The sequence below is a fragment of the Procambarus clarkii genome, chromosome 86 (assembly GCF_040958095.1).
Source record: "Procambarus clarkii isolate CNS0578487 chromosome 86, FALCON_Pclarkii_2.0, whole genome shotgun sequence".
Classification (NCBI taxonomy): domain Eukaryota; kingdom Metazoa; phylum Arthropoda; class Malacostraca; order Decapoda; family Cambaridae; genus Procambarus; species Procambarus clarkii.
In genome coordinates, this window is record NC_091235.1 from 16,951,432 (window position 1) to 16,975,303 (window position 23,872).

General features: G+C 36.5%; 2 protein-coding genes across 2 annotated transcripts in view; both read right to left on the reverse strand.

Moving 5' to 3' along the window:
• The window catches only part of ScsbetaA (Succinyl-coenzyme A synthetase beta subunit, ADP-forming), a 17,549-nt gene extending 1,082 nt beyond the window's left edge, over window positions 1-16,467 (reverse strand). The window contains exons 1-8 of the mRNA XM_045757937.2: window positions 16,340-16,467; window positions 13,829-14,097; window positions 11,327-11,489; window positions 11,072-11,174; window positions 7,564-7,725; window positions 6,445-6,588; window positions 3,227-3,387; window positions 1,259-1,378 (exon numbers count right to left, since the gene is read on the reverse strand). Of these exons, the coding sequence (XP_045613893.1) occupies window positions 1,259-1,378; window positions 3,227-3,387; window positions 6,445-6,588; window positions 7,564-7,725; window positions 11,072-11,174; window positions 11,327-11,489; window positions 13,829-14,097; window positions 16,340-16,405 (1,188 nt within the window). The 5' untranslated portion in view covers window positions 16,406-16,467. The remainder of the gene's footprint in view (window positions 1-1,258; window positions 1,379-3,226; window positions 3,388-6,444; window positions 6,589-7,563; window positions 7,726-11,071; window positions 11,175-11,326; window positions 11,490-13,828; window positions 14,098-16,339) is intronic.
• A 2,330-nt stretch (window positions 16,468-18,797) lies between these two features.
• Window positions 18,798-23,872, reverse strand: part of LOC123767891 (ecdysone receptor) — a 579,936-nt gene continuing 574,861 nt past the window's right edge. The window contains 1 exon segment of the mRNA XM_045757963.2: window positions 18,798-23,458. Coding sequence (XP_045613919.1) covers window positions 23,211-23,458 — 248 coding nt within the window. The 3' untranslated portion in view covers window positions 18,798-23,210.

Here is a 23,872-nt window from a genome sequence, read left to right on the forward strand (position 1 = left end):
CCACAATCATTATTACAGAAACAGAAAACAACTAGTGAAGGAAAAGCTAGTAAGACTGCAAGTCTCCTCATACTGATTCCTGAAAGGATGAAAATGCAACACAATAGAGCTGCCATTTGGTGGCAGTATAAATGGCTTAAAAACCACATGTGAAGATTGGAGGATGAGTTTAAACCCTCCAGGAGTTGGAAAAGTTTGACAGAAGAGAAGCCCCGGAATGGCAAAGGATGTGGGCAACAAGCAAGAAGTAAGTAAGTAATCAAGGTTGAACAGGCAACCAAGGCAGCGAGTAGAATAACATCACACATCATCTCACACTGCAAAAATATGATGAAACAAAGAGAGGGCAACTGCGAGAACATCAACACTCGCTGAATATAAAGCACACAGGAATTATCCCAAGAATCCAGAAATGAGGCTATCTTAGAGAGTTCACCCCTACAAAAAATGAAGCTACTGAAGCTCCTTGCTGAGGTATTGGACTACAGACATGCACTCAAAGTGAACCTGGATCACAAGAGCGCCAAGAAAGTGATATATGCTGGTGTCATTCAAACTACTGCTAATTCCATCACTGTGATATGGGCCAACTGCAGATGATGGGGCCACAACCCCAGCCCTGAGTGGTGAAGCTGGAGTCAAACTCCTTGTCAACATTTGATGTGTTGATGAAAAATTCCACAAGGAAAATAATGGACATCATAGAACCCGTGAAAGATGAAATCAAAATTCCCTGTGTGAAAGAGACTGCACTGCATTGTAACAAAAGCAAGTCAAAAGGTGCAAAAGGCAATAGTACAATGCCTTTAGACAAATAGAATCTAATAGGAAGAGCACACAGATGTTCAGGTCAACATGAAGATACTCTAGCTTTTAGGTCCTGGCAAAAATGGAAAGCACCATAGTAAAGCAGATCATGGTGAAAGGGGAGAGAGGGGGCTTCCAGTTTTGGATCAACCACACAAATAGGCGACAAAAAAAATTTAAAAAAATCTTCTCAAACTAGATATTTTGCTTAAATATTTTTGGATGTTGTACTAGACACCTCAAAATTATTATAATTAATAACTTTTTATCTATAATAATAAGGTTTATATTTTTATTCGATAATACAGGTACAGTAAAAGCAAATGCCAAAGCTTGTAATTACTGGGATTTATAAGCAGAACCCAATTCTTATAAAATTCCACTTATATGTGAACTCTCGTCTAAGGGAGATAAACAACCATACAATAAACTACAAAATACAATGCTTTACCTGAAGTCGTACTACAATGGGAATACTCAGCGAGAGCTCTTCTGCCGCTGCAATAATACCCTGGGCAATGACGTCACAACGCATGATTCCACCAAAAATGTTCACCATTATTGCATGAACCTGAAATAAAGATAAGATACAGAAATATTAAAATTATGACTTGTCCAAATTTGTCTGCACATTGTAGGAAAAGCATTCTAACAAGATCCATTTGATGAAAATGCATTTTACAAACATGACTTTTTAACGTTAAAAATATTTTATTGCTTTGAAAACTAATTAAGACATGGTGCATTTTAGTTCATATTTCAGTTTATGAGGTCCAGACAATAACACAGTGCTGCTTTATTTTATGGCAACGATTATTTTTTTTTTACTGCGAGTTTGGTCCATTTACTTTTAGTAAAGCTGGAAACAATTTGAATTCATCATTTATATTCTTGTGATAATGAAGTTCCAACAAAAAATATTTATATTTATCTTTTGCAAAATTACTTGTACTTATTACTTATCAAGTACAGTACTCTGAATTACCTTACAAAATTTGTTATACTTTGTACTTGCTAATATACCTAAAGTAGTTGTACATATGAGAAAAGAACTTTAACCCAAGCACTATGTCCATACACAGGAACAAGCATTTAAACACTTTTGGCGGGTTCGTAGGTGAAGAAAATATTAGTGTTCAGTGAGAAGCCACAATGTCTTCTCTGAATACTCGTTATTTTCTTCTCCAAGGCTATGGGTCCCAACAATTGCACCAAAGGTGATACCCCTCAACTTCATTATATTTATATTATATATATATATATATATATATATATATATATATATATATATATATATATATATATATATATATATATATATATATATATATATATGCGAACAAGCCTGAATGGTCCCCAGGACAATATGCAACTGAAAACTCACACCCCAGAAGTGACTCGAACCCATACTCCCAGGAGCAACGCAACTGGTATGTACAAGACGCCTTAATCCACTTGACCATCACGACCGGACAAAATGAGGTGATAGCCGAGGCTATTTGAACCACCCCACCGCCGGCACTCGGATAGTAATCTTGGGCATATGCTATGCCCAAGATTACTATCCGAGTGCCGGCGGTGGGGTGGTTCAAATAGCCTCGGCTATCACCTCATTTTGTCCGGTCGTGATGGTCAAGTGGATTAAGGCGTCTTGTACATACCAGTTGCGTTGCTCCTGGGAGTATGGGTTCGAGTCACTTCTGGGGTGTGAGTTTTCAGTTATATATATATATATATATATATATATATATATATATATATATATATATATATATATATATATATATATATATATATATATATATATATATATATATATACACACACACACACACACACAGCCCCCAGTATCAACAAACAGCAGCACAGACAAGATCAGCAGTGCTATTGGCTTAAACACTAGCTCCCACATAGCCACAGCCACCTACCATACTCTAATTTCCTCCTAAAATGAACATTTTGAAGGCATTTGGTAGGTTTGTATTATTTCATTAAGATGTAATTGTAATTTTTTTTTACAATTTCTAAAAATTAGCAGTCAATGTGTCACAATAACGTGGCTGAATATATGATGACCAAACGACATCAGAAAATAAAGAAACAATGTTTCGGCCTGTCCTGAACAATTATCAAGCCGCTATAGTCTTATATTTTGAGTTTTTCAAACTAGAAAGCTCTACATTTGGCCAACCATTCAATGAAGGAAATTTCAAACAAGGAACAAATTACAAAAGATAAAAAAAAGGACTGTGTGTTATCAAGTGTTCTAATATTGAATGAACGTAAGGAGTCCTACTATCCATACACAAGGAGTATATTAGGCCCTTAATAATTAGGGCCCATAACAAATGGGCCTTAATTGACACAAATGTTTGTGTGTATCTCTTATTTTGAATACGCAAATAAGATTACAGCTTACTTTTGGATCTGCAGTGATAATCTTGAATGCCTCTTTAACCTGTTCAGCTGTTGCTCCACCACCAACATCCAGGAAATTTGCGGGTGATCCTCCATGCAACTTTATGATGTCCATAGTGGCCATGGCCAAACCTGCACCATTTACCAGACAACCAATGGTACCTGTAAACCAATGCCACAAACATCATTCAGTTTTTTAAGTGTCTGATAAAAAATGCAAGGATAAAAATAAGTCAACTTATATTTTAGTTTTGTGACTGGGACAGGAAGGTATTTCCCTCCAACTTGGCTGAAAATTTGTAATTACCTATAGAGACCAATTCTCTGATACCAATACCTGTACTTTTTCTTTTATTTATGGCAATGCTTCTCATGACCTCAGTTTAAGTAATGACAGAAAATTAATAACTCAATTAGTAACACTAATAATAACCCAGCAGAACTATTCCTGCAGAATCCACAAAATGAAATTGTTAAATGGACTATCAGCAAATCTGATCTAGCTACCCCTGCCATTGAGTGGTACAGGCCAAGATGCCTTACATAGCCACCATGTTAAATTTGAAACTTTTTAATAGAACCAGAAGTGTACATAAAAACTGGATGCCTCCTTGTAGAGTACAATATATATTGTAACATATTTAAGATAACTTTCTTGAAACTCATGTCATGAGGCATGAACAAATAGGCAACATTCAATCTCCACAAGTACAACCAATCAAGGAGTGGAAACGGGGGAGGGGGGGTTCGAGTGGTTCATAGCCCATCTGCCACATCATTTCCAACCTCTGAGGATTTTATATGTTGTAATCAAGTCTATCTTACAGTTTAATTTCTTTTGTTTTTCTTTCTAACTCATTGCTCTAGGAGAGACACTTGTCACCAATCCTTAACTGTTCATGTTCAACAGCAACAGTTGGAGACTCAGATTTAAGCCAAGTGGGAGATCAAATAATGTTGCATGAAAAACTGGTAGTATAAAGCTTACAATAAAAGCTGTGGGAGTGCAAGTTTTAAGCCTAATAAGAAGAGTCAGAAGGTATCGTCTGTATCCACTGCTGTTTAAAAAATAAAGATTAATTTTATAGATACAAAGTGAGAGAGATGCAGGAAAATAAAAAGCTGAATGTAGAGTGCAAAACACATGTGAAAAGATTTGTTACACAGAAAAAAAATAAGTCAATGAAGAGATTGGAATAAAATGTAGCAGGAAGACTAGTAGATGAAAAAAATTATAATGTTAAAAAATTGAGATGGGATATCTTATTCCTTTGGCTGCAAACACCAATATTCAGCCTAGTCCATAAGTCAAAATGCAGCCAGCAAATATATTTTTTTATTTTATATACCGTATACAGTACTGTACAGTATATAAGAGAATGTTTGTATTTGTACGATGTTGGAGGTCAGACATTTGGTGCAAGCCTCACCCAACTCTGCAAGGTGAATGATCTGGGATACAGGATGAGCACAGGCTGATCAGAGTCGGTCCTACTGATCTAGAAAGGGTAGTGGGGGGGGGGGGGTGTTTAGGCACAATAGTAACCACCACCACCTCCATCCCTCACATAATCTGTGAAAGGTGGCTGGCCAATTCCCAAGATTTCTCCTCATAAACAATGAACAAAACTTAGTACAGTATAGCATTACATTTCAACCTGTCCTCCTAATAGTGTGTTGCATTTTGACGTATATTCTCCCTAAGGCCAAAAATCGTCATACTAGAAAATGATAGCAGCTTGCAAAATTTACATACTGCCCCATTTTTTGTTTTGGGTCCTCTGGTAATTTAGAATAAAGGCACTTTAGTATGACACTTTTCTTGATGTTGGCAAACTTTAGTTGGATGGCCTGTACATTTTCCGAGGTGTATTGTAATGATTGCTTCATATTTTATTAATATATGTTTTTATCTTAACCTCATTATGTACAGTGTATTCTGTATTTTGTATAGAAACCCCTCATTCTCTTCATTTTCTCTACTTTACATGTGAATAGCAGGTAACTTTCATTTGCATGTCGTTATTAGTTAAACTAGCAAAAGCATTCAAATACTTCCTGTACATAAATTTTTTGTTTGGTGTATAAATGGTCTATAACTATGAATTAAACAATTGTGAAAGATTTTGCATTTGATGTGAGAAATGGCATCAAAATGGAAAGAATAATAATGATAGGAATTACCACCATAATTCTCACTCTCCAGTCAGAAAAGCTTCATCGAGCATTAATCTTCGTAAAAGAGAGCTCACCATAAGGGAGTTCAATCTTTTACTCAGACTCGGCCTTTTGTTTGTCATCATTTGTGCGGAGAAGAAAGCTATGATGGTAGTCCATTAACCAATACTCTCCCATTTCATTTTATTTAAATTATAATATGCTGTTTCACACAGTTTAAGTCAACTTATAAGTTGTAAATGCAAAATCAAGATATTGCACAATTATTTATATTTTGCATAGTAGTGTACCTACATTTCTAGATTAACTCATTCACAAATAAATTACAAATGATACATATAATAGTCATTACTTAAATTTGCACAACTATTGCCTGCCTACATGTTAACCATAATATGTCCACTACTTTATTTTAAATTTATTATATTTCTAACAACCTCCAAATTACTTTTAATATGTACTGATACATCTCAACTTTGTTAGCTTCAACTCTTAAAGTGAGGTCGATTCTAAATATTATTATTCTACCAGAGAAGATGGGGAAAAAGATGAGAGGAGAAGAGATGGTAAAAGAGGGAGGAGGAGATAAGAGGAACAGGGAAGGGGTAGAGATGGAGAGGGTAAGAAGGGAGGACGAGATAAGATATGGAGGTAGAAATTATAAGGGAAGCTAAGGTCCTATAGGGAGAAAAATTATGGCAACCAAAGGTCTTGAATATTTGGAGGCAATGTATTGTTTGCATACAAAAAGTAAAACACAAACCATGTTTCTTTTTCCTGTTAGGAATACTAGATATGGTGGCCATCAGGCAGCTTAGAATTTACAAAAATTAATTATTACCATCTATTAAAAACATTGAAGTACATGGAAACTGACAACACCCAGCAAAGTTTAAAAATATTTAAGTGTTTTAATAGCAACTCCAGGATTAAATGTATCAAAAATATTTTACTTTGGAAAATGATTTAGCCTGTTAATAAATTAAGTTATTTTGTTGTATTGTTGGAGGCTGTTAATAAAACTGCATAAAAAGCACAAACCATCAAGAGCAATGTAATTTAAGTTGTATCTGGAAGCTTCTACTTCTTTAGCATCCTCTTGTGACCAATCACGTTCATCAAATATATCTTTCTGGCGAAACTCTGCATTATCATCAAATTTCATCTTGGCATCAAGAGCATACACTGCAACAAAAAAAAAAAAAAAACTTAATGTCAGAGATGATGGGTTTATCTTAAAATATATTCAGCAAGTTTTTTTTTGTCATATACAGCAGCTGATTAAACAGTGAAAAAGGATTGTCAGGATTGAAAACCAGAGAGCCAAAACTCAACCCCCTATAACCACAACTAGATGAATACAACAGCTTACCTAATAGACTAATTGCAGATATTCCAACTTTGCCCGAGTTAAGAGAACTAGTAATTTGTGGCTACTTCAGCTTAAAGCGGGCAATTTCTTATTTGCAAGGTTTTTACAAGTCATTGTTACAAATTATATTCTTGCAAATACAGACATCTCAAACAAACATTCCAGATAAATGATAGGTGGAAAACACGGTTCCTAACTACATAGGTGTAATATGTTTGCACTGTCTGATGAACACTTTTACACCTCATTTTTAAAAACTTCATTTACATTTGCAGAGATAAAAAAAATAATGACATCTTCAAGGTGGAATGAGTGGGTACAATGGGCAAACCTAAATGCAACATACAAATGGGGTTACCTCTTGTTTTTATTTTTTTACTAAATTAAAATTATTTTTGTTCTTATCATTTTATAGTAGAGAAAATTATAGTTTTTTTTATTATTATATAGCAAAAAACTAGCACTGAATGTAATCAAATGCCATTTTCTGGACAAGTCCCGAAGGCTCACCGGGAACCACGAGCCAAAACCTGGCCCCATGATAGTTTTACTTGTGAAATTCACACCTTTCAAGTACAATACAGTATTGAACTTGAAAAATCCACGTATTATACTTAAAGAGATTGTTTTAACACTTACTATGATTAAGTGTGATAAATAACCAATATGAACTTAAAACTTATGACAATACTCTACAAATCCTTTTGAAAGCATATCTATTGCATCAATAAATGATATCGTATTTTTAGTACTGAACTAGTGTATATACTGTCAGCCAGTGTACTTACATTTGCCATAGGTATCCTCTGCATATGGATTGATTTCTATCAAAGATGCATCATATGTGATAAATGCATTATAAAGAGATTTGATAACAGCTACAGTTTCCTCCAAATGTGTATCGAGGCCCAGCATTTTTGTTAGACCCTTTGCCGTTTCGTCAGTGATACCTGAAATTTATACGAAAATTCATTAATATGTCATACAAAAATGCAACCAATATAAATACAGTACCAATATGTACACGATTGTAGCCCATCAAATGAGGTACTTATATATATATATACCAGTACTGTACAGTATATATATTTATATATATATTTATAACGTCCCCGACCTGCCTGTTCATAAATTTTCACAATTTGTTTAATAAGGGGGGGGGGTCCAAACTTGGTGTTCTAGTATAATAAAATGCGCAGAACATCAATACACACAAATATGTGCATATGACTAATATGCCCACCAAAATGTTTTGTTTTACAGGAATTACATAAATATTATTGATGTTTTTCACACTATGCCCTCGCTCACTCAGTTTATATGTTTACGCTTCATTACGAAACAGTAGCTGTGAAGGGTGTGGTACTCGCTGAAGCAGTCTACGGAACACTATGCAACACTACACTCTCTGCACAATGTTGTGACTAAGTTTTTGTGCCCTTGGCCTCCTTGTGTGTTCATACAAACACATGTTAGCCTCTTGCTTGCTTTCCAGCAGCTGGATTATAGTTATTTTGTGTAGCTGAAAGCCCTCCTTGAAAGATAGTCTGGAGCAGCATGAGGCAATATTGGGCTGAGAATGGTGCTCAATATAACACGTCTTATCCAAACTTTGTTAATTCTTTTCAAATACCAAGCCAAAATGGTAACCACATATAGTTGGTTGAAGGCCTGATTTCACCATAAACATATTGTACTATTTAGCATGATTGCATCAACAAGGTGAAAAAAAGCACCTTTTTGGTTCACTTGACAATTTTACGTACACACTCCAGTGTCCATCATGTCATACTTACCAAGCACATATTTATGCTATTGTCCACGACACAATCTGATTTATTTTTTGGTTCTTTTGTTGCTTTGCTGACCTTGCCACTGTGTACCATCCTACCAGTGTCAATGGTTATCTGCATTTATTTTATGTCTATACTGTATCTTCAACGCACTGCAAACATTTTGTCAATGATACTTTCCTCGTTTGTTTCCAACAGTTTCTTCTGAATTTCTTTATTAGTCAGCGATTGTGTGGAGCATGCTACAGCGTGGGGATGTGAGGTGAAAGGGTGTGCATCAGATATCATAAACGATACCGAGGGCTTCCCAGCAATGCAGCCTAATCAGGATTTTTTCTAGATGGCAGCTGTTTACTATTGCCCATAGACAACATATGGTTGCCCTGTTTACCCAATAGTACATTTAAATCTTATGCAGTACACCGTACTTTAAAACCCTTCCCCAACTTTGTGCAAATTACAGATGCCCTGCCATGTTGTGCAGTGTAAGGATAAATCCACAGCCAGGACTGTGTTATACTTTAATAGAGGATAGATTTGACTAAAAACTTACGCATGGATTAATAGGAGACTCAACCAGGTACATCATCTTGGAATGAAGGGAAGGGAGGGGAAGAGGTGTAGTCAATTGCAACATCTTGCATAACTGGTGAAAGGAATATGGAAGCGACCATATTCTCACACACTATCAGCTTGCCTTGTAAATACAGCAGCCAGCCAAGCAAAACCCAAACCACCCCACATAGTTGGCACTTCAAGACTTGCTAATTTGCTGCTATGAATGCAAACCTTCTTACTTTACTGTAAAAACAATTACAACAAAACCCTTTCTAAGCTATACCTCCTGGCCCTGGGACAGGTTTCTGCTTAGTCAGGGCAGCTTAACACACGGCAGTAGGACCACTTTAACACACACTGATAGATCATATTAGCAATAGACTGACACAAAGATGTAGCTTCCATCATGGAAGGTTTGCTGGAAAGCACATTTAAAAAATCTCAAAACACTACCAATTAGTGATCATCAAAATGGCTGATTGCTCTGCCCAACCACTACACCAGGCAACAGCATCCGAGAAAATAAGTCTCATAATTTGAACTTCTTGTTTGGTAGGTTAACCCCCTGTTGAGTGTGGCTATGATCATAGGTACCTCTGCCTGTGTGCAAAAAAAAATAAATATAAATAATAAAAATAATAAATAAAAATAAATAAAAATAAATAATAATAAATAATTAAATAAATAATAGTAATAATAAATTCCATAGGAGCCGTGATGAGGGTTCGAACCTATGCAGTGGGTAGTCCCACGCACACGCCCCGGACAATCAGACCACGACATTGTCAAAAGATTGCAACCTGGAGTTCTATTGAACACACGAGGATTTCCTGGGGCTTCCACTGAAGCCGGAACAGGATATTCACACAATTCCCCCCATGCACTCTGACTCTATCATCTAGAAATGTTCTATCTCTGACACTCCTCTTTCAATACACGAGAGTAATCACATTAACGTGACTACATCAATTTATTCAATGATGAACCCTCATCACGGTTCCTACGGAATTTCTCATTGATGCAAGCATGTTAGTGTGATTACTCTGTGAATAATAATAATAATTAATAATAATAATAATAATAATAATAATAATAATAATAATAATGTCTATTTGTGTCTTGTGCACACACATATTGCCAAGTTGGGGGACTATTTGGTCCATGGGCTGTGGTGTTGTAATATTCCTGTCATGCCGAGTTAAGGCCTGAGTTGTGATGCTCGTGCTATGGGGCTTGAATGTTTGCTGTTTCACTTTTTAAACAATGTATAGAATAACCCAGTTTATTTGCACATTCCAAATAAAAAAGTGAATACTGTACTGTACATATGCCTACAATAAAATATGTACATATAAATTCCATGTAAATATGTTCTTGGCAAAGCTCAAATAAAGTGTCTTGCATCCCATTCCTTTGCTGCTATTCTGTTTAGTAATGTTATCCAGAAGTAGGTTCAAACACCAATGGGAAGTACCAAATTGTGATTTGACGATAATTGCCTTGCCGATATTACATCGTAACCTTATCTATAGTAAGCAATTAAAAATACCAGATTTTTGTTATGGGTTTAGGTTAACTAAATTATATCCATAGAGATGCATCATTATTCATTATCATATTTACACCAATTGTATAAAAGCTATGTGGTGATAACTAAAATCGACCTATGGTAACATTACCTTGGGGATCAACACATGACAATAACCGGACTTTTAAGAAAAATTGTGTTAAAAGATTTCGATTGGGCCAAGTGGAGGCTTTTTCTGTGGTAACTCGAAGGAGTAGGTCCTAGGTAGGAACATGACATCAAATATATAGATGAAATTTATTAATTGCTTAATACCATATGATACTGATATTGTACATTTTGGTAAATGTAAATTTTATAAATAAATTGTTATTTTCACAAAAGTTAAAAATATCAAAGTCCAAAAAACATTTTTACCTTCAGCAATGTCAATGGGAACTTTAAAGATGGAATCCGGATCCTCTTCTGCTACTTCTTCAATGTTAATACCACCCTGAGCTGATGCAATGATAACAGGTCCCTAGGGAAAATATTTTTACAAATATTTATAAAATAATTACAAAATAGTTTCCTAGTCTATGATACAATATAAACTATTTAGAAAGTAATACCGTATATATAGATTTGCACACATTTTCTATGCTAAACCAATGCTTTTCACATGTAACTTACGCCAAACGACCTCTCCATCATGATAGCCAGATAGAATTCACGACGAGGGAACTTGCGCTCACACACCATCACTTTATTACAGGGAACTCCTTTCTCACCAGTTTGCTTGGTCACAAGAACATCCCCAATCATCCTCGAGGCCACATCTCCAGCCTCTTCGGCTCTGTATTGGTTTTAAGGGCTTGACACTATCAATATATAGTAATGTACCTTAAATGAGCCTCACTTCTAAATAGTTAATCCTGCAAATAACCATTTAATACAATGGTAAATTGATTAGCAGAATTTTAATGAAAACTCTTTAGTAAAACAAAATGTTTTTTGATCACACGACAATTTTCTATGGTATTTCCAGAGAGATACTTCTCATAATACAAACAGGGTGGTTTAACATGCAGTTTTACAGAAGGCAGAAGAGGAGAGAAAGACAAGAAGGCAGAAGAGGAGAGAAAGACAAGAAGGCAGAAGGAGAGAATTAAGGATGAGAAGGCAGAAAAGAGAAGAAAAGGCAGAAGAGAATATCCTCTTTCTAATATTACAGCCATAATCAGCATTTATAAAATAGCCTGTGGCTATTTTATAAATAGCCACAAAATCTTGCCTGTGGCAAGATTTTGAAGGTTATTTTGAGGAATGTTTTGAAACATTGAATGTAGGCAATTTTGAAGAAATTTTGGACAATATCAGAATTCTGGTCACAAAATCCTGAATATGAATTAATTTTCACATTTTTACATTTTCGAAAGATGAGGTCTCACTGCTTGATGTGCAGAGGCAACAAACCATGGTATGCTGTGGCTGAAGTAATAAAATTATTTATACATTAGTGGGAGAATTATGTCCACTTCAAAGTCTTTCTCTATCCAATTCCTGCAATTGCCTGCTTATGGTGTACATTTTCTCCCTTTCCCATCTGCATTACCTTGCAATTATTGGGATTGAACTCTAAACAGCCATTTGTTTCACAATGTCAGGGATAGGAAGCATGTTACGTTTTTCAAGGTTGCCCCTGGGCCAACAATTGACCTTCCTCAGTATGCATCCCACAAGTTATCTAACACACTTGTGTATTTACTGTTAGGTGGACAGGGGTATCCGGTGTAAGGAATCTTGCCTAAACATCTCCGTCTCAAGAGGGAATCAAATACAGGACCTTTTGGTTTTGCACCAACTGTGCAGACAGGGTTGTGCCCACTGAGTTTGTCAAGGTCTTCCTGTAATTATCTGCTGGCTTCCTCAGTTTTTATATTTCTGATTAGCTGTACACCAACAAACATTGACATGTACAAGTTCACTTCATCTTGCAGATTGCTCATAAATTAGAAACAGCAATGGTTCCAGGGCAGATCTAGTTGGAAACCTTCTCTATGATCCTTTGCTTTCTAGCCATGTACTGTACTTCCTTATCCATGATTTATTATCAAATGCTTTTTGATAGGTAAGGAACACATGCTCTAAACAGCCTTCTTGTTCTCTAGTCTTTTGGTAACGTACTGCATTGCAAAACTATCAAGTGTGCCACAAATTTTCCCTCCCCTTAATCCATGTTGCCCTCCTATCAAAATTTATTCTCTCCAGACATTCTACCGTTCTCTTACTGATTGCTCTCTAGAACGTTATAAAGCAGCGGCTGCCAACCTTTCAGAGCTCACGGATCACCAAATTCATCCTTTTAAATCCCGCGGTCCACCAAACAAGAAATAAGTTATTAGTCAAACTATTTGATGCCATTAAATATAACAGTTAAAGAAAATACAATTAAATACACAAAATTCTCACGGACTACCGGTTGGCGAACACTTATAAAGAATATGTCAGTGATACTGGTCTATAATTTAGTTAATTAATACTGTCTGTTCCCCCCTTTTAAATACTGGGGCATGTTTATATATCTCCTGTCGAGTATTTCATTTAAAATTTTAACAAATGCTTAACAAAAGTGATCTGCACCTCCTTCAGCAGCCATAGCAATATCAAGTCTGGACCTTTTGCTTTGTTTTTGTTTTGTTTTCCACCTATTTCAACTCCTCTTTGATGATTACTATATCTAATGTTGCTAGCCATCAATCATCAAAATCTCGTTTTCCAAACTGGTTCTCTTTTTAAAGACATCTTGAAATTTTTGGTTACAGTAGTATACACAGTACAATACTATTCCATACAGTATTCACTGATCCCATTACAAATACTGAATGTTCAATGCAAATATTACAAATGTATTTATTTGTAACTCCGGTGCATCCATACACCTTCATGTTATCAGAATTGTCTAGACAATGTTTCAACTATATTTACAATTTAACCACATATAATAACCCTTATATACCCACAATCTTTAACTAAAGGTTCTGGTTAAATCTTATCATTGCTAATGATAAGAGCCTCACACTTATCATTGCTAATGATAAGAGCTCACACTTCTTATCATTCATTGCTAATGATATAGAACTAATGACCAACTTAACATTATAATAGGAAGCAATGGGAATTCAAGGTACTTACGAGTAAACTAGCTTGACGCCTCCTTTGAAACCTCCCTTAAAGTTGCCCTTTCCACGCCCTCCAGCAAGAACCTGAGCCTTGACAACAACATCAGTTGAATCCAGTTTGTTGGCAATTTCCACAGCTTCTTCTGCAGTATGGGCTACTCCAAATCCAGGGACAGGAATGCCAGATTTCTTTAAGAGTGAAAAGCTGACATGCTCATGAACATTCAGGTGGCGTCTTTGTTGAATAAGTGCAAGAGGTCCAGTTGCTCCATTGCTTACTATCTGTTAGATTAAACAAAAATAAAAACATGTAAATTTTTGGGCATCTTATCTTTATAATTCCTTCTCATCAGCAAGATTAGTTTAACTGCCATTGATGTTATCTCTTAACTTTACATACGTCTGTTACAAGCCTACTAATGCAGTAATGATGTAATCCCAAATTTGTTCATGCAACTACAGTATTCTTGTAAATCTGGATGAATTGATTTAAAAATATATAAGGCTTGATCTTTGCTAGATGTGCAGTGCAGTTTTTGTCCATATCAAACTAAAATGTTAAAGTATATGCAGTACAGTATAGCACAAACTGGCCGAGGGAAATACACAAGACCGTTCAAGTATTTTTTACTGGTGATAACTGATTAATAACAAACATTAGTAGTTGCTTGTCTATGTATCTCATACAATACATAAAAAGAATTTTTATATATATCCAAGATTTAACAAATATGTTTCATGTAACAATCTAGATTAAGCCAATTATACTGACTAAACTGCACTACTTGCCAACCTTTTCCTAAGTAACACTATGGGAAGTCCTAAAAGAACAAATACTATACTAGATAATTAGCCCAAAAACCTTTAAAGCTGGCAATAGGTGAATTATCAATTATTATTATTTATTATTATCAACTGCTACCTAGGGCAAGATACTTTACTGACCCCAACAGGGATCTTGAGAAGTCAGGGAAAATTACAATTCCACTATAATGGAGTGAGAATACAAGGGCTTGAGCTACCTCATCCCTTTGTGTGTATTTATAACTCAACAAAACTTTTTCTACTTTGTCACATCAGGGAACTTTCCAAGCCGTCCCTGCCTGATCATACTGGTGCCAGGTACAGTACTGAAGAATACGACACTCAATCCAGCATAAAATGCAGCCAAAAGCCTTTAGAGGTGCTACTTGGCATTACAAAAGAGCCCAAAATGCTCATGTTAATTACTGAATGGTCCACCAGGTTATTACCTGAATTGCCCCACAGCATGTACTGTACTAGCATGCAAGACCAAAATTATTCAACTAATTGTCTTTTCCTTATAAACTTTTGTTTTTCAATTGTGCCGCAGGCTTTGTAGTCTCTACACCTAGTCGGTCTATGCCTTCAGCAGTAGTGTTTTGCTTCTTGAGTTGCACACTATTTACTATTCTGGGATAAGCGTATGTTCTTACATGTACTGTATATTACAATTTAATCATCTCAATCTTATAGTTGTGATTTATTGGTGCACCAGCGGTGGTTCTCAATTTGTCCACTATATATATTACAAACGAATTCCTAATCGTTCAGTTTGTGTTTGGTGAAAATTGTTCAGTGGAACAAACAAATGCATGTTTGAGTGAAGACAAATATTTCTATACCATAAGTTAGTGCATTTTCCCATATTGGTTAGCATTGAACTTTCCACTTCAATTAGATCACGGTTCATTAGTCAGGAGCTCTCAAACAAGTCCAGCAAGATAGCAAGATAATTACCAGGATAAAGCGCCAAGCCATTACGACTATATAGCACTAGGAATCAGGATCAGGAATTGGGATGGGACGGAGGGACGGAATGGCACCCAACCACTTGGACGATCGGGGATTGAACACCGACCTGCATGAAGCGAGACCGTCGCTCTACCATCCATACTTTTTTTTTCCCAGTAAGGCCCATCTTTTGAAAAAGACATTAAACAGCATCACTGGCGATAGAAAAATAAAGCAACACAATTCAAAGTCCGGCTCCAAAACAGTGACTGAACGAGTCATGGATATGAGTTACAGTTATAAAATACAAGTAGATGTATACCAGACGTGAAGAATATACAGTATACAACTCACATTATAATATAGTGTGAGGGGGGAGGCAACGTTGCACAAACCAGGTAATTAATTAAAGTAAACCAGGTCAATTCAGGTAAGAATACCTGTGTTGTTTACATGCAACACAACGTAATGTTTATTGATGAGTTGCAGAGGTAACTTCACCCAGGCCAAGTTACTGACTTACATCCCGGGGGCAACTTGACACACATGGACCGAATACAGCACAAATGCAGCGTTCGTTACTGTAACCTCATTGCTGCCCGGTTTTGTACCCGGTTTTGTATTTTAGTGAGAGTAACAGAGCTGGAACACACACATTACCCAGACGTCAAATTACATACATTTCCTTACAAATCGTCAACAGAAAACTGCCCACTAATGACTAACCAATTAATACAGTTGGCCAATAAGATTAAATGTCAATATATACCCGCGCTGCCGCCCTGGAGAGAAGTTTCTCAGCACAGGTAACTCCCCGGTACAACACGGCCGCCATCTTGCTGGATCAGCTGAGCGCTCCGGCTTCCACCAATACTAACTATATCTATAAGTAACTCATTTAAAATACAAAAATAAGGATATATAAATTCAAGAAATATATTAAATAAATATGTTTATTTAGATTTATCACTTTTCTCGCAATATTAATAACATCCTTTTCTCAAATATGTAAATTTCATCATGTACGAATTTTTTAATTTCCTGCATGTTCTTTTTTTTTAATTATTATTATTATTAACTGAGTTGCTTACAACCTTGGATTGTATATTTAACTGAAATTTAAATTACAATTTTTATTCATAAATATGAAGTAGGTGTTTATATTTATATGAAATATGCTTTCGATCGAAGCCTTGGGCCCTTGGCTTAACCTTGGCTTGAATAAATCCACAAGGGCCGTGACGAGGATTCGAACCTGCGTCCGAGAGCATCCCAGACGCTGCCTTAATCGACTTATTATTATTAACATCTTTATTGACAAAATTAATTACAATTTTGCCTAATCTTTTGAGCTACGACATGATCAAGAGTTGAAATCGAAGTTCTACTGAACTTAATGGATCCTGCAGCCTCTCCGAGACACAAACCAAGGCACAACTCCCCCCCCCCCATGCACTCAAAAAATGTTAATAGGCCGTTCTCCCTCTTCGCCCTTACTTCATTACATACATAAATCACAATAGCGTGATGCATCACATCCATTTGATGGATTTGATGGAGCATCAGATTCATTTGATGCATCACGCTATTGTGATTTGTGTGTGTAATTAACCTTGGCTTATCTTCTTCCCTCTCTTCAAACATCCTTTCTCCTTCTCACTCTTCAAGCATTCCATTCTCCTCCTCCTCCTCCCTTCTTCTTCTTCTTCCCTTTCTCCCTATCTCTGTAACTCACCTAGTTGTACTCACCGTGTTGTGCTAGCGGGGGTTGAGCTTCGGCTCTTTGGTCCCGCCTCTTAACTGTTAATCAACTGGTGTACAGATTCCTGAGCCTACTGGGCTCTTATCATATTTACATTTGAAACTGTGTATGGAGTCAGCCTCCACCTCATCACTGCCTAATGCATTCATTCCATCTGTTAACTACTGTCTCTGTCTGTTTCTGCATATACAGACATGCATGTTGTTGTCTGTCTGTCTCTGATTTTCTGTCGTCCTTTCCCTCTTTGCTCTGGTTGACCAGTCTCTTAGCAGGACTATATCTGTCTGTCTCTTTTTCTCTCTTATAAAATAATATGATAGTTTTCCACCAGTGTACTCACCTAGTATGTGTGTATGTGTGTATGTGTGTGTGGACAGGTCACAGATGTCAAGTGATCATACCCACACACATGTGGGTGTGTACTCACCTAGTTGTGGTATCTTTCTCACGGGTAACCTGCTGTCTGAGGAAACCATGGGGAAAGGCCTACTGACAACTACCGGCGTTTTGGTGACATTGTTTCGTCGTTGCCTCGGGGCCTCGTAGCCTGGTGGATAGCGCGCAGGACTCGTAATTCTGTGGTGCGGGTTCGATTCCCGCACGAGGCGGAAACAAATGGGCAAAGTTTCTTTCACCCTGAATGCCCCTATTACCTAGCAGTAAATAGGTACCTGGGAGTTAGTCAGCTGTCACGGGCTGCTTCCTGGGGGTGGAGGCCTGGTCGAGGACCGGGCCGCGGGGACACTAAAGCCCCGAAATCATCTCAAGATAACCTCAAGATTGCCAGAGAGGAGCAAATGTTTTCCATTATTTTGGTATGTTGGCTCCTTTCTCTTCCCCTATTCCATGGTGCTGGTTCTCTGTTCCGGTGCAGTAACAGACTTTTACCTCAGATGTTTACAGGAGTAAGTGGGAAACCAGCCTTTGCCTGTTATGGGGCACATATGCTGTGTTATTTGGGGTCCAGTGTGTGAGTGACCGATCATTGCCATTTTGTAAGACATACATAACATTAGGCAAAGACGGTTGGGCAAACCCGGACATGTCGTGTGGCCCAAGAGCAGCTCCATCCAGGTGGTCCGGTGCATAAGCGACCGATCTTGCCATTCTGTTAGACATGCGAAACATTAGGCGATGGCTGCAAAACTTGCACATGCATGACTCAAGATTGCTTTCAATGCACAACAATTCCTTCCTGGAGTGAGTGGTTTGTTTCACGAGCAACCCAGCTCTCCACAACACCTTCCATCCTTTTTCCTCAAGAGCACACTCGTGATGTTCGATGCAAACTAAAATCCGACACAGCACGTTTCTATAAAAAAAATCAAAAGATCTGTTATATCTCTCATGAAGATATAATAATTTATATAATTAATATATATGTGCAGTACAGTAGGTTAGTCAACCATCTATAAGCATCCAAAGCAGCTAATAGTATGCTTTATGGGAAAAACAAACTCCAAACAAAAGAAACAAGATAATTTTATTATTTTCCAAATTTAATATAAAAAACATTTCTCAAAATTAATAATGAGTTGCTCATTTCCAGCAAAATTGTCACAATCATTTTAATGGAGGAGGAGCATGGACGTATAACTGACACCTGATTGGCTTGTGGACTATAGAAGCTGACCAATCAGAGGACAGTGAGACACATTTATATGGCCCTTTCAAAAGTGATTGGGTGATTTAAGTTTCAACCAACCACATTTGAATACATGTTCTCACAAAAGCAAATACTGACAAGATGGTTCATTTATACATGCATTAGTCTTGGGTTTCTTCAAAGTAGACCAAGAAAATATAATTACAAAATCTCTTCACTGAATACTTTCCTAATTTCCCCAGATGGATTCCATCCACAAACCTACCATTAATGGCAACAAGTTGGTTAAGACAAATAAAAACAAACCAGGGGACAGGCTGTGTTCGCAGGTACCAAGTAATCGGACATTTTCACAGTTAATCCATTATGAAAATGGATTACTTGATTTTTGTTGATTGACGCTACTTAAATTTAAATGTATTTGATTGGCTCTTTCCTCACTAATACAATATAAATGCCTTAAAAAGATAACAGTCATGGATTTCATTATGACTAAACCAAAATTATCACACTATTTTTCAGATACGAACACAGTAGATTAATTAAGCTCTTATAGTGTTGCTCTTTAGAACAAATAAAACAGTCCACCAATTAACAATATTTGTGCATTTAAAAGTTTTCAGACTATATAATCTGAGTCTTTAATATCATATTCAATAAAAGGCTTTCTTTACAAGATGAATATCACAGAACTTGTATTATGCACCGAGACTACTCAACAACTGGAAGAATCTGAGAGTGCTTGAAATATCTTTTGACCAAGTAGACAGTCATTACAAAAAATGTAATATGAGAGGTGCATACTGATTAGCTAAGCTTGTCAATGAGCCATGCGGCAGTTCCTACCTGCATTAGACATTAAATTATCCAGTGACAAGGATTAAAATCTCAAGTACACCTTTATTCACAATGGAATTATACTTTAACTAATTACATCAACCTCAACACCTCATCAAAATGAAACTGCACTGACTGAAAATGGTACCAAATGATAACAATAAAATGGTCAGATAAAAAGTATATTAAAATTGATTTCCCACCTCAGATCCAACATTTTATTATTTACAATCATAGCCACTGATCTCTTACAATATTTTCCTCTTCTGAAGTGTAGGTGAAACAGCTGCAACTGACACAAGCTACTGGGTGCCATCATACCCCAAATACTTTTGATCACAAACTTTTTGGGTATAAAGTCTAGCCCAGCTTGAGCCATTTTTAACCAACTTGTTACACAGACCTAACATCCTCTTATGTGCTGAAAAGTGGCTACCAAAAAAATGAAGATGTGAAGATGAGAAAAGCTAAAAGACTATGGAAGATGACCTTAATCTATGATGAAGGTGAAATCTTTCTGTACTTACACACATTCACTCTTTAAGAATATCTTCTTCATTCTTTCAGAATCATTTGTTGCCATTTGACATATTTTGCTTTACAAAACCTGCTTTACAGATATTAAAACACTGAAATTGTAGCAAACAACCAATATTTCTGGACAAACAACAACATGAGATAATGCACTGGATTCATGATATACAAATATATTTCAGTCTGAACAAGGAATTAGTATATCCAAGAATCTTTACAATCACAAATATACACATCACTTGTCCAGAACATGAACTAGATATCATGGGCGGCTTACACAACATGGAGAAGCCAGGGGTGGGTAATTCAACAGTTTCAGGGATTTCAGTTTCAGCTTTTATTCTAATTACTTAATTTTTAAGGTGCTAATTATCACCAAATCAGAAAATTTACTCAATCGACATCCCTGAATCTGAGCATTACATTTTATAAGGACAACCTATGCTCCTAAGTTAATAACTGACAAGAAAAGCAATAGTGCGCCTAATAACGACATTTAATAAGTCACATTATCACTGTCAAAATGACTGAAAAATGTGTCATATTAAAGAACAATGCAGCAGACCATATTGCTTGTCATATCAAGTATTCTAGGCAAAGTTCCTGAGCCCTTCTGGAAACAGCGTTTTTTTTTTTTAAATAGCACCCTGGACAATTTTATTAACTCAGCACCCTATTCATTTCCCTTACAATAAGAATTTTTATCTTAATCTATACTATCAGTTGTACTTTTCAGGTAAATTCAAAATTTCTACTGTCTGCAAATTTACTATACTGCATATGGTATATTGTTACTTGATTTTCTCATTTTGGGTTAGGGTGACCAGTGAGAGATTCTAATGTTAAAGTTAGGAGGATAAGGGCAACAGCTGTAAAATTCTACTTGCCACACATTTCTTATGTATTTTGATTGAACAAAAAGGAAAAGGGCGTTTCTAAGGGTTAGCTATCATTTCTTGGATATTGGAAGATAAAGGAGTGCACATCAGGTGCAGGTGTGGTTCTTCATTCCTAATTACATTTTTCTGAGAAATTAAAGTAATTTTTCATAATGCTGGCTAATTGGCTAAGGATAGGAATCTCTTTCTTCAATGCAGGACCGGGATATTAATGCTTACATGCTCACATTTAAATTATGTGATCAATATTGCAAAATTTTAACTTTGGTAATGTCTGGGTACTAACGGCAATTTAATTTATCAATTATAAGTTTAGATGCCATATTACTATTAAAACCATTAAAATTTATAGAAAAATTTATTTTAAATGATAAATTGAGAAACAATGTTTCCTCTAGGGTGCCTTATGAAAAACAAATTCAATGTGATATTCCATTACAAATATAGTATATAAATGTTTAAGTGTGTAAATTTTTTATTAATTCTATTTATCTGTATGGCATCGAGTACCCCATTCCACACTACAGGAGATATGTTACTAACATAGTCCATTTACATTGCACAATTCATAGGAGCAAACTGCAAAACGATTTCACATTCTAGACGGCACCACTACAATTCTCAAGTCTTAATGTAAGCTGATTTATACACAACCTTCCATGTGTAAGGGCAGGGATATTGGTACAAGATTACACTTTATAGCAGTAATAATAACATTACAATAATATTAACATATATTTTCAATAGTCTACTACTTGTAAGGACGGCATACCAGCTCAATTAAATTAACAAGTAAGAAGTCATATAAAAATATGGATCCGAAGACATCGCACTGTTCCTTTGTGTTTAAATTCCACTCTCCTCAGTCCCTCAGGAACACCTTGAGAATTAGATAGGAAACAGAAGCTTGACCGTAAGCAAGGCACGTGGAGTTCGTTGCCTGCCAAATAGTGGCTTGCGCAGTATCTGAGCAACATTGCAATGTAGCTTTACATATTCTTATATATTATTAGACACATTATTCATACATGTGTGTATCTATATGAATGCATGTGTATACAATATGTACATGTACATTTTATCATGTGTACACACACACACATGCATTTCTGTGCATGTGTGTACGTGTCTGTATTTGTTGGGATCGAGCTCCAGCTCCTGGCCCATATCTCTTAACCATTAATCGTCTCGTGTGACGCATCCCCGTCCTCCCATGAATCTTGTTATACAGTATTTACATTTCAATTCATGTATAGAGTTTACCTCCACTGCTTTCTACTCTAATGTATTCCACTCACTGCCCTTACATTTAAGAAAATTTTCTTTACCGGGTATATCTCTTTGGCTCATTCGGATGTTTCACTTGTATCCCCCTCATTCTAGTACTGACCCTTTCAAACAACCTATCATTAATCGAGTACATTTAGTTCCATTAATTTCAGTACTTTTTTTTGGGGGGTACAACAGTTCATATTTTGTACATTCCATACATAATCAATATAGTATTATAATTTTTTTGGAGGATGGGTTGGAATATCATTGTATATTTTGTTGTGTGTGTGTGTGTGTGTGAGTGATTGTGTGTGTGTGTGTGTGTGCATGCGCACACATGAGAGAGATCAATGATATAACAATTGCCAGTGTCACCCCTCACAGCTTAAAGAAAGGATCCTAATGAATAATAATAAGTAAGGCTACATTGCATGTTCTGTTGCCCCTTGGACAAACTGGGCGCATCATTATACACTCTACATTGCACTGGTGGCGGGCTGCACAGCACTGTCACAACGGCGGCCTAGCACATAGACACATCAGGTGGCTGAAAGTGGGTCCTGGGTGGCAGTGTAAAGCTGCTCCCACAGCATTATCAGTCTCTCACTCACAGCCTGCAGGTACATTGTGTAGGGACCACCCACCACCCCCAGATGACTCACAACCATCCTCTCACATTCGTAAGTCGACCTCAGTAACATGGCACCCGGGAAGTGGCGGTGGCTCAGCATTAACATCCAGTAACATCCCAAATCTCTGCCAAGAAAGGCGGAAGTCGCTTGTTCTTGAGTGTGAGAGAGAAGCACACCTCTGAGTTCAGGTTTCCAAGGGTTCGCAATTCTGTGAGAATATTCAGCAACTTTGCAAACACCATTGCGGATCGTGGCATTCGTCGATTCTCCACATACGATTTCAATGCTTCGAGGTATATTTCTTGAAGTTTTTCTACTTTAGAGAGTTCTTTTAGGTTAGGTCTCTCTGAAAAATGCACAAAAATAATTATTAAATAGGAATAAATACAATCTACAGTACTGTATTTATATAATATAGAACCCATGTATATACAACATACATGGGTAAAACTACCCATTATGTGAAGAGGATCGAAAGAGTTTACAAGGCAATTATTTTTTTTTTTACCTCAAGCCACAGTTCAAGTGAAATGTAAATTTATATTTCCTCATTTGCTAGATACTTCTGAAGCCACTAACATGCATAGCATGTCATTTCATGACTGGCCTCTCTCTACTGATTATTTTCTATTCTTTGGTCACACTCGTGCTGTACTGGTACTACCATTATTTCTTGTTCAAGACTGACCTTCACGTTTTAACGGTGCCACAAATATTTCACCATGCAATATGGGTGAAAGAGGTAGAGGATTATTTTTAA